Here is an 11,876-nt window from a genome sequence, read left to right as displayed (position 1 = left end):
CATCGAATCGTTGGAGGAGTTAGGGGGACAAGTGGTTGATTTATTTCCTGCCGTGAAACGATTAAGTTTGAATATGAATATGAGGAACGTACAAATTACTTCCAATCCCACAATCAACCGGATTTTAGAACCGTTCCAAAAGTTAGATTTGGAACGGGTCACCCTTCTCGTGGATGGGCTGAGCCAATCCGTCGTGTTGATTGATGTCCTTAAAGCTATGTCCGTCTTGAAAGGTATGTAAGAGTTATTATGGAAAATGTAAATCATCCTTAACCTCTTTCGCACTGTTAATCTTTTTTTCATTCACTTGAGCACGATATTGATTTTATAACGACGTTTGATAGCAATCAATTAAATTTCTATCATTTCATATTAAAGACCAATACTTATTTCAACCACTTAGTTTCCAGTTTTGACTTTTTCGCTGACGAAAAACACGAAAAATCTACTTTTTAACATTGGTCGGAATATGGAAAATCCCCAAATTTGTGAAGAAAAATATCCCAAAGGGATCAACTCTTCACCATAGCGTTTTCTATAAAATATATATGTACCAAATTTTTTTAATCAAGATTTCTCAAAATACGAGTGTTTCACTCGTATCTTGGGAAATCTGGATTTTAAAAAATACGTGATATCACCCATTGGTCCTCGTGGGACAGTCGTAATGCTGCGTCATTTGGTATGCAAGAAATTGTTTTTGATACATCAGATGACGTTTTTAGTCTCCTGGGGACATGTTTTAAAATACGTCATGTCGTATATTTAAGGCAAAGAAGTTAACTAGTTAATCGTTAAAATTAGGGAATAAAGAATGCGAATTATTTAACTGATTGTAAAATTAATTATTCCAGGAATTAAAATTGCTCGGTTCTTGAACACTAACATTGCGGAGAGTGAGTTATCTCCCCACATTCAGGATATCATCATTCTAACTAGAGGATTTAAAAGAGTAGAAATCTCGTGTCGTGACGTAAGGGAGCAAACAATTTTTCATGCATAAATTTGTCAAAAAATCATTGTTCTGCTGCTTTAGGAGCCGGAAATCGTGGAACGAATGCGACCAATCTTTGAAGCCATTGGTGCACCCATTACTTTTACGGGAGGGCGGAGTGGCCACTAATTACTTTGGAATTACTGAATCTAGCCGAGGAACAATTTCATGGGAAATTCCCTTTGTTAGGCCACAAAAAAGATGGGTGGTCGGTTTTGGGTCAACTGCAATGAATGAAAGAGATTTTGCAAATATGAACTCAAACATGTAAATATTACTTCATTTGTGGTCATGACGGAGAAGCACATAAATAAATGAGTAATTTTCGGGAAACCTGTAGGGAATTTAACACAGTTACGTAAGTATGCAATTCATCCATACAAATTATAGGTAAACACTGGTGAAAATCGCAATTCAAGGCATGGCAACGGGCATACCGATGGAAGTAAAAATAGCAAAACCATAAATGAGTTTCACCCTTCAGTGTTATACATACATACATATTTACGTATTCACATGCATAAATGAGCAGTCAAAGTATAAAATCTTCTTTCACCTCATTTGCATCAATCTCATTATACCCAGTTTCAGTGAAACGAGATTTCCATGTTGAAAAAACTCTAAACATTTATACAATTTCCTATCGAACGTGTCAAAATATGCAATTGAAGTTACTGGTTGTACAAATAATTCCATCGGAAATATATGTATGTATGCATGATGTAGCCCAGATAACAGGTCGCTATGAATTCGCTTAGAGAATTCGCGTTAAAACAGAGAACTCGAATTCTCTCAGATTTCGTTATTATTCTCGTATCGAATTCGCATCGAATTCGGTAATTATTCGTACCTAAATTCGATATTACGCTCATTTCAGAATTCGTAACGAATTAGACTCGAATTCTCAGAGAATTCTTCTATCGAATTCGAAACGACTTCACTATGAATTCTTAAACGAATTCGCTGTTATTGTAGTTAGGAATTCTCCCCGATTTCGATAGGAATTCTTCTTACAGGAATAGGAGACTATATACTGTTCGCCTTAAATCTCGAATTCGTAAATAATCCTTAGAGAATTCACTGTGATTTCTCTCTTTCACGCTGTTATTATATTTTTAAGTAATTTTAGCTGCCACATTCAAATCTTTCCTCATGGGAAGGAGACGACTTTTTCAGTTGAGTGCTCGCCAAAAAAGAAGACTTGTAAAAAGACGAAGTGAAATTTTTGAGGAAAATTTAAATAGTGACCTAGTCCAGGCCGAAGGGGAAAACATTTATTTAGAACAAGTGTTCGAAGAAGATCTGGAAGAAATTGAAGTCGGAAGTAACACGAGTGAAGGAAGTTCAACTGAAACAATTAGCTCAGAAAGCGAAGGTGAAATTGATACTTTCGATATTACATATAGTATGCAAAATTGGTCCCTTGAATTTAAAATTCTTCATAATGCAATCTCATTATGCAACACTCTAAAACATTTTAAAAATATGTTAATCTCAGATGCGGTAGCAGCTCACCCTAGGACTCCAAATTTTCCAGACGAGGGCACAGTTGACGAAGAAATACACAAATCTCTTAAGAACGTCGCAGATAGAGTTGGGAAGCGTATGAGGTACAAATATATACAATCGATAATAACTGTTGGAAAAGATTTTAGAAATAACATTAGTATATTTTCAATAGGAAGTGACTTAACATCGCGGCCAATTTCACTACCAGGGTCATCTGATTATTCAACTTATGTTTATTTTAATGTAAACAGTTATGTATATTACATGATATTTAGAATAAATAAAATAAACTATAAGCTGGATTAACTCGAAATATAGGAGAAATCGTATCGATTTATTACTTAATTCGCAGTGAATTCGTATAGAAGTCGCATTAAATTCGTGGAGAAGTCGCATTGAATTCGTTTAGAAATCGTTATGAACTCCTACATATTCATCGAATTCAAGACGAAATCACGAAGACTTACCGGCGAAATCGATATACGATTCTCCATCGATTCTCTGTCGAATCGGCGGACATTTCCCTTCGATATCTCCTCGAATTTATCTCGAAAGTTGGAAATTCGAGGCGAATTCGATATCGATATCAAAGCGAATGTAATATCGAAACATAAGAGAATTCAGAGCGAATTGTTATCTGGGAAATATGCACATACATTACGCACTTACATATTACCCTGAACACTACTTGTTATACCAACTTAAGCAGCCTTGACTGACCCTTCTGTTGGTCGATACTCAGAATTCTATTCTCAATTTTGGGTTAAACTCGGGTGAAAATTCCGGGTTAAAAATATCTAAAATGTGACAGACGTGCAAAGAAGACGTTATCATGTTTTGACCGTAAGACATGTAATTTTATCCAACAATCTTTTCCAGATAATAAATACTACGAATAGCAATTTAGTACTCGAGAGATATGTATGAAGATGCTGACAAGGAGTAAAACTCCGGCCAGAACTACAGAGTAAGTGGATGCCCCTTCAAAGCCATACTGATTTGTCCAAGATTTCTTCCTTGCACAAGGATTTCTGTCGTTGCTTTGCTTAACCCCCGTCATATAACGACACGTTTTTATACTTTTTCAAAATTAAAAAAAAATTGTCCGTTTTGAAATAATATTTTATTCGCGTTTTAACTAGTGCGATTTGTAAAGTACATACATTCATAGGGTTAATCCTACCAGAAAATTTTACACTTTTTCATTGTGTGAAATTATTGATAGATAATTAAAGGTAAGCAATCATACGATGAGTAAGCTCAATAAGTATTTATTAAAAAATTGGCGACTTTTTGCCTGCATCCATTCCCAGTCTTCCTTAAAATCATTGCTTCATTAAAATTTAAGGTCTTCTTTAAAAGCTATGCAAGTTTAAATAGTTGATGTCAATATACATATACCTGTTTAATTAACAAATTTTTCACGATTTCATCATTTCATGTGTGTATGTATATATTTTTGCTTATGATGACCTGCCAATATTATATTTTGTGTCCTTGTTATGTACAGACGACGCACTGATTCGACAATAAATACATATGGATCACGAGGCTAATTTGAGTAATAAGGATGGGAACAAGATGATCACACGGCCAACTTCTTCACGAGAAGAGACTGAGAGGAGTCGTGCAAATTTTGGTAAATGCCGCAATCTACATTTTGTCCTAAAAATCATGCAGAAGTTTCTTAATTCGTTATGTAATTTCAGACTCGGAAAAAGTACAGTTCACCGCAAACAACGCCATGTCGAAAGCTATAAGTAATCCACTGGTGAGTTAACCTCTTTCGTATTATTAATTTTTTAACGGAATTTCCTTTCAGAACGATGTTGATCGCATAATTACACCCAATTAAAATTTCAACAAGTTTCCAATTATTGAGTTTTTTGACAAAAACACGAAAAATCCTCTTTTTAACATTGGTCGGTATGGGGAAAATTCCAAAATTACATAAGGAAAATATGGAAAAAATAGGCTTTTCACCGTCCAGTTTTCCACGAAATACCAAAGAAGTATTTTTTTAGAAATTTTGATGTCAAGGTAATTTATGCAGTATACACATTTGTGTATATCGTCGTCAACGGAAAATAAAATACTATACAAATGTGTGTACTTCGTGCTTAAGAGGTTAACATTTCCTAGGGAACGTCCATAAATTATGTCATGCAGAAATGCTAATTATTCAGACCCTGGCTGGCTCCCTCTAGGCACGTGTTACACCCCCTCTTAACTTAAATCGGTCTGTAAACCCAAACTTTTAGGGGTTAACCCTCAAGGGATAATTTGTGGATAATTTGTGGAAATCCTCATACTCATTTTTTAAATTCAATATCCCTCGTCTATGATATGATTTCGTAATTACATACATACATACACATGTCACATACAAATCAATTATAATTTTCATGATTTTCTTAAAAAAAGACGAATATTTGTTCAAACGAATTTTCAAATTTCGAGTTTTATAATTTGAAACACGTAAAGTCAACTTTGTAACCAGTGTAAGGAAAACCCCGGGGTTTTGTTATTGAAAACCCAGACCCCGGGGTTTTACCTGGGTTTTGCGGGTAGTCGGGGTAGTCGGGGTAGTCGGGGTTTTGGGGTCAAACTGAGTCAGTGTCTCAAATTTGCTACCCCAAAACCCACCAAAACCCGCAGTACCCCAATAATACCCCAAAAACCCGGGGTAGCATACCCTGTTTATAACTTTGGTACACGGAAGATTCCAAACCTTGAGATACAAAATATTTTTTTTATCAATATTAACCGTCCAGTTTTCTAAAAAATACTACCGATGAATATTTGTATTTTTAAATGTCACGATATTTAGGGTAAAAATCAAGGTTAGTGCCAGGATAATTTATTTAAACGCAAATGTGCGTATTGGGCTCTTATGTACGAGATCAATGAAATTTCTTAAAATCACTTCGTAATTGGCTCAATCAAACAATTTTAAATTTTCTCCCAGATTCTCTCCGCCATCTTCGCCCAACTCGACCTCCCCGATCTGAAAACCTGTCGTCTCGTCTGCCTCGAGTGGAGCCACGTGGGCACCACGTCCTTAGGAAAACGTGCTTATCTCCACGCTAACAAGCTAGTTCTCCGCAACGAGTCCAACCTTCGGATTGATGTGGCTCATGCCCACTCCCAACTGATCCGACGCCTCCTCATCTCAGGCAAATTTAACCGATGCTATCTGTCAAACGAGATGAAGGTTGACGCAATTACAAAAGTTCTCACCGAGGTGCCGGGAGTGTCCCAATTTACCCACGAAATTAAATTTGTCGTCACTCAGAAGGAATTTATCCCCGCTTTCCTCCAAGGAATGAGGATATTGGGGTCCACAAAAATCCGACACGTGGGCATCTACATCCAAGCGCAACCCGACACTGGCTACATAATTCCGGCCGAGACGTATCAAAACCTCCCCCCGCAACATAGTTTGGCCTGTTTCAAGTTCCAAACTCTTTCAACCTTTCGAGTCGGTGGGTGTTTCGAATTTCAACCCTTAGTTCAAATTTGGATCGATTCAGCCCCAAATTTGACCACTTTGGACGTCGCGGTGTCCTTCTATCCAAACTTGGAGGGGTGCAAGAGCCTCAAAGTGCTGAGATTTAAATTCATACAGCGCTTTAAGTATTGGCCCCACCTCAATTTGAACAGTGCGATCAAGATGCTGGGACAGGTGAAGGATTCCTTGATCGAGCTGGAATTGAGGAAATGTTGTTCCAGGAAGGAGGCAAGATTTTACATAATATTTATAAGCATTTCACAATTGGCGGAGTCACGATTTGACGTGTCATTTTTAGGGTATCTATGTACACGCTAAATAATGATGTATACAACCACTTGAGGAAAACGAAATTGTGGAAAATTTGCTCAACCTTGATGATATATTGCTATAATGAAGTATAAAAAATAGTCAATTAGCTTGTACAAAATTTATTTTACACAGTCTTGGACAAATTTTATTCAAAAGTTTAGTTATCATGATTTTACTCAATGTTGTAAAAACTTTGCATAAATTCCTGAGTAATTGTTGTACAACATTGGGGAAGTATTGACCAACTCAGTTGGCTGTTTAACGCTCATTCAATCTGGGGAGAATTTACTCATTAAGAGAGCAAAATCATACCACACATTGAGCAAAATTCAGTCAAATGTTGTGGTGGTTCAGCCCGTGCGGCGGTCTTTGTCAGTTGGAAGCACGAGACCAACAGAACCAGTCAAAAAGAATTAATTTTGCCATTTTGAGTTGCAAAATTAAATTTACGCCAAAATGGGTGATTTTGTTGAAAAAGTTCTCGAGATTGCAGGGCTGGTGGAACTCATCGCAACATTCAAAGGTAAAACTTAATTGTAAATCAGTATTAATTAATTTAATAATATTTTTTTTTCAATCTTACAGATCAAGACGTGGACGAAAATGTGCTTCGCAAACTGCCAGATTGCCAAGTCGGATCGCTTGAAGAGCGTCTTTTAGCTGATATCGTTCCATCAATTGGACGGAGGCTAAAAATTATTAATGCAATCAGGGAAGTCGCCGCCGTAAGTACCCTTCAAAATAAACGACTGTTTAATTGTAGCATTTGCAAATCAAATTTCCAAGAATTCAATACATATTGGAATCATTTAATAAGTTTTCACGAAATTAGTAAAGGAACGGCTAGAATTAATTGTCCTTTGTGTTCTACAATTTTTACTAGCACCGAGACACTTAAAAATCATGTAAAACTCTTTTGTCCAAAGAATAGAAGTAGATCAGTAAATTCAAATCTAGCTATACGTCAGGATATTTCTCAAATTACTGAAGAGGAAATTGGACCTAATTTGTTGGCAGATATTACTACAGACTATAAATTAGCTTTTGTCAAAACACTACAAATGTCGGGTTCAATTTCATTAGTAAAGTCAGCTGAAATTTTATCATCTGCAAATTCTCTAGTAAATAGCATTGTCGATATTGCTAAAAATTTTGTTAATAATACCACTGAGAAAGATGATTTGCTAATTAAGCTGAGTACACTAAAAGATCCTTTTCATAACTCAAACTGCTCTCAATATTTAATTGAGAAGAGTTTGAAAGATCAAAAAATTTATAGTGAGGCAACCGAAATTAAACTTGGGTCACATTTTAAATTCGATGTGGCAGCTGGGTCGGTAATAGAAAAGTTTGATTTCATGTATTATTTTGATTTGCGGAAAAGCTTGCCAATAATATTGTCTCATTATAAACTTGTATGTAATTTTGTGTTAGACGACAGTAATAATTTCAATCTTTTCTTAAATTTTAAATCTGGAAAATACTTTAGAAAATTGGACGGAAATCCCCTTTGCTTGCAAATTTACTACGACGATATAGAAATTTGCAATCCACTTGGTGCCAAGGCTAAAATACATAAGTTGGCAATGTTTTATTTTATAATTGCAAACTTTCCACCTCACTTCAAATCTCAGTTGTCAACCATTTTTCCTCTTTTAATTGTAAAGTCAAAATTATTGAAGGAATATGGTATCAACAACATATTGAAACCAATGGTCGATGAATTTAAAAAATTGTCTGTAATTAATCCACAAGATATTTTGTTAGAGTTGCCATTCACACACGTAGTTTTGCTCCAAGTTTGTGGCGACAATTTAGGCCTACATTCCCTACTGGGATACACGGAAGGGTTTAATGCTAATTACAGGTGTAGATTTTGTAAAGGTAACAAGCATTTTACCCAAACCGCTGTGGAGGAAGAGATATCACTACGTCGGAATATTGCTAATTATAGCTCGGATTTGGTGCTTGGCGACATTTCTTTAACCGGGATACGAGAGGGGTCAATTTTAAATGAAATTTCCTATTTTCATGTCACTGAAAATTATGCCCCAGATATTATGCATGATTTTTTTGAAGGAATATGCATAATTGAGTTAAAATTAGCATTGGACTATCGGATAAAGACCAAGAAAATTACTCTGCAACAAATTAATCATCAGATTTCTACCTGTTTCAAAAAGAATAGTCATAAAGTAAACAAATTTCCTGAAATAAGTCAACAATTTATTTGTGATGAAAAGAAATCTTGTTTCTCTGCATCAGAAATGAACAACTTTTTTCTTGTATTTCCGGCAATTTTTTTGGCTTATTTTGACGATGACAAAATGCTAAATTTAATTTTGAAATTAAGAAGAATTATACGAATTATTATGGCACCGTTAATTTCCCGTGAAGGTGTATCACTTTTGCGATATTTAATTTCTGATCACCACCAGCTCTATATTAATTTGACTGGTAATAATCTAACTCCAAAATTTCACCACATTTTACACTACCCTCACGCAATTGAGCAGCTGGGTCCGTTAAAAAATTTTTGGTGCATGAGATTGGAAGCAAAGCATCGCTTCAGCAAAATTGTGGGGAAAAATTCTTACAACTTCAAAAATATAGCAAAATCTGTGGCAAAACGGTTATCTTTGAATATGGCATTTTCCATTAATTCTTCGAAAGGTGACGGAATTATGCAAATTAAGTTTGGTGGAGGAGTTAGAATAAGGTTGGATGAATTAAAAGGAAATTTTGACTTTTCATTACTAAATATAGGTAGCGAGGAAATAATTTTATCAATCGAGTTTGTAAGTGCGAAAGGTACAATAATTTCTCGTCATAAATATTTCATTCTAGGGAATAATGAGAATCAGCTTCAATTCTGCCAAGTTGAACTTTGTTTTGTGCACGATGATCAAGTTTATATTTGTGTTTCTCCAATTACTTGCGTGGAATTGCTTCACAATTCTTATCTCTTTAAAGTAACTGGTAAAAAAACGGCAATAATAATTAAACCTGAATTATTAGATTTGGAGCACCCGTTGATTGTGGCAAATACGAGCTCGGAGTATGACGTAATATGTTGCCCGATAGAATTAGTTTAGATTAATTTTAGCATAAATTAATTTTAATTTAATTTTAGGATTAAATTAATTTTGTTGTTTAGCTTTTTTTGTACAATAATAGAAATCCAGTGAACAGCAGCTGGCATCGAGAGACGAGGAAAATATGTACAAATTAGTGCTGGTAAGAAAGGCATCTTATATGTTTCATATATTGTAATTTTGTAATATAGTATGGTGATATTGGTTGTTTCTATTTTTAGATTAATAATGAAGAAACATGCTCACAATCCAATAACAATTTTGAGCAAGAATCTATTTGCTCCGTAAACATTTCTGAGGGCGATAAATGTTTGTCACTGTCAGATCAGTTATTTGTGAGTAACGAAGTAACAATTTGGATGGTCACATAATTTTAATTAGTTAATTAATTTCGTGTATTTTCAGAATGTTAAAGAAATTATAGTCCAATCAGATCGTGAAAAAGGTACGGCCAAAGGACAGGAAATGTTGCAACTAATTATTAGCCAAGGGATGGCGTCGTTCCAAGTCAAAAGTTTAATTAAGAGGCGCACAGTGAATTATCTCATCAGAAACTATTCCAACTAGTAAGTGTCTACATACATTTATGTTAAAATTGATTCTTTAGTAGGTATAGTAATTTATTTTATTTATAGTCCACCTCGCCATGTTAAGAAAAATCTAGCTGAGTGCATCTCCTCACAATTGTTTGGGCACCTCGCCGAACAGCAGCAGATTGATATTAAAGTAAAACCAAATTATATTTATCTATAACATAATTTGTATGAATATTAAAATATATTTTTTGCAGAGCTTATTCTACAGTGACGCCAAGTCAATTGACACAGAGGAAATGGACCAGAAAGGGCGAATCATTTACAAAAATATTCCAGCGACAGGATTGATCGAGGACCGATTAAAATACTTGCGAAATAAAAACTGTATTTCAATTCGGAAGAAGCCAAGAGTCCTCGACTCTATTACTAATGGTAAATTTAACAAACTAAACTTGTTGTATACCTTTTTGTTATAAATAATAATCCAAATATTTGACAGATCCTACTGTTGAGGAATACGAAATGAAATCCTGGCTGTCTAACTCAAAATCACCTGCATCTCAGGTGCTGCAATACATGAAGGACACCTTTAATTTGCGAAGTCTAGAATTAAAAAATACAACCGATTTGAGTAACACTTTACAAGAGTGGCCACATCTTCTTGAGACATCTGGTGTGGTAAGTATAATATGGATAATAGAAATAAAATAATAAATGGTTAGCTTTGAAAGTTAGCATTGATATTGCTCCTTTAAAATTCCTTAGATTGACCAGGACTTTGAAAGATTGAATCCCGGGAAATCGGAAATTATGCTAAGGAAGTGGCCTAGCATCGCCAAACAAATTTGCGAATTCGCCGAGAGGTCTCAAACCAAAGCAATAGCTGAGTCAGGAATTAAAAAAATGTTTTCAACATTATCATTGGGTAAGTGTCAGAGCTGTTAGATAATTAATATTTGCAATAATATATATTTATATAGTTAATCAATTAATTATTTAGATGAGATTACAATTGCTGCATTTGTGATGTTGCCGTATCTGACCTCGACATCAGCTTATAAGAAGAGAGGAGCAAAGAAAGTCAAAATATCAGCTGCGGCGGCTGCTGACTTTTTTATTCAATTTGTATCTGTACGTGCAATATTGTTTAATATGTATAACATGAAGCAAAATTTGTATCATTTTCTTAAATACGCGTTTGTTTGACTCAATTCAGAAAACTTTTGATTTGGAGTCGTTCAAAGCCAATGAATCGGAGCGACGTCAACCGTTTGTTGTTTGTGTTGGAGATTTGGCAAACCTTATAATTAAGGATGTTTACGTTATGCTTGAGCGAAAATTAATTAAGTCGCCGACGATAATTTCTGCCGTAGATTTATGTTTTAAGTTGTTCCATGTTTTAAAACTTAAGTTCCCCGATGAATGTTACCCGGTCTGGTCTTTCTTTGATCACACGGTCTACCAGATAAACGAAATTGTATCTCCACCTGCATCAGTATTAGCTTTAGGATCTCATATTATTGTTTAATTAATTTTGCATGTATGTGTAATAATTAGTTACAATTTAAATTGTGTTCATGTATTTAAATTTATCAGTATTCGTTTTTGTATAAGATTGAATATTTAATTCGGAATAAAAACACTAAAAAAATAATTAATCAGACGTTGTTGAAGTTTAATTCAATATTATGCTAAAATTCATCCAATTAATTGCATAAATAATTTGCAAGTGAGTTGAGCATAATTCATTCAAGCATTTGAGTAAACTTTTGTCAGCAAGTTGATTAAAATTTGCCCAATTCAATAGTAGAGAACGCTCATTATAGTTGATCAAATTTTACTCAACATTGGTCAAAATGAATCACTCAAGTGGCTTGAGGAAAATTTAACCAAGACTTGTTTCCATCACTTTTTTCCTC

General features: G+C 34.8%; 2 protein-coding genes across 3 annotated transcripts; both read left to right on the top strand.

Moving 5' to 3' along the window:
* The first annotated feature begins 1,766 nt into the window (after window positions 1–1,766).
* LOC118437300 lies at window positions 1,767–2,816 on the top strand. 2 transcript variants are annotated; one of them, XM_035856236.1, is made up of 3 exons: window positions 1,767–2,369; window positions 2,493–2,597; window positions 2,676–2,816. In XM_035856236.1, exons 1-3 carry the CDS (start codon window positions 2,147–2,149, stop codon window positions 2,807–2,809), a joined length of 462 nt encoding a protein of 153 aa, XP_035712129.1. In that variant the 5' UTR covers window positions 1,767–2,146; the 3' UTR covers window positions 2,810–2,816. The 2 variants fall into 2 exon arrangements, with proteins under 2 accessions (XP_035712129.1, XP_035712130.1); XM_035856237.1 differs by having other exon boundaries at window positions 2,493–2,604.
* A 3,671-nt stretch (window positions 2,817–6,487) lies between these two features.
* Window positions 6,488–11,876, top strand: LOC118437511. Its single transcript, XM_035856559.1, has 11 exons — window positions 6,488–6,849; window positions 6,912–7,051; window positions 9,504–9,563; window positions 9,643–9,756; window positions 9,827–9,987; window positions 10,057–10,147; window positions 10,212–10,389; window positions 10,457–10,635; window positions 10,723–10,882; window positions 10,958–11,088; window positions 11,174–11,876. Exons 1-11 carry the CDS (start codon window positions 6,783–6,785, stop codon window positions 11,483–11,485), a joined length of 1,593 nt encoding a protein of 530 aa, XP_035712452.1. The 5' UTR covers window positions 6,488–6,782; the 3' UTR covers window positions 11,486–11,876.

Source organism: Folsomia candida, unplaced genomic scaffold, assembly GCF_002217175.1.
Source record: "Folsomia candida strain VU population unplaced genomic scaffold, ASM221717v1 Fcan01_Sc013, whole genome shotgun sequence".
Taxonomy (NCBI): Eukaryota; Metazoa; Arthropoda; class Collembola; order Entomobryomorpha; family Isotomidae; genus Folsomia; species Folsomia candida.
Note: the sequence above shows the minus strand (reverse complement) of the source record. Positions and strands in the feature narration are given on the sequence as shown.

Bases quoted from the DNA above. Each gene is read 5' to 3' on its own strand.
- LOC118437300 (XM_035856236.1), top strand. From the start codon at position 2,147: ATGGGAAGGAGACGACTTTTTCAGTTGAGTGCTCGCCAAAAAAGAAGA. The intron at 2,370-2,492 runs GTGAAATTGATA...TGTTAATCTCAG, and splicing joins AATTAGCTCAGAAAGCGAAG to ATGCGGTAGCAGCTCACCCT. The intron at 2,598-2,675 runs GTATGAGGTACA...TATTTTCAATAG, and splicing joins CGCAGATAGAGTTGGGAAGC to GAAGTGACTTAACATCGCGG.
- LOC118437511 (XM_035856559.1), top strand. From the start codon at position 6,783: ATGGGTGATTTTGTTGAAAAAGTTCTCGAGATTGCAGGGCTGGTGGAA. The intron at 9,757-9,826 runs GTGAGTAACGAA...GTGTATTTTCAG, and splicing joins CACTGTCAGATCAGTTATTT to AATGTTAAAGAAATTATAGT. The intron at 10,883-10,957 runs GTAAGTGTCAGA...TTAATTATTTAG, and splicing joins GTTTTCAACATTATCATTGG to ATGAGATTACAATTGCTGCA.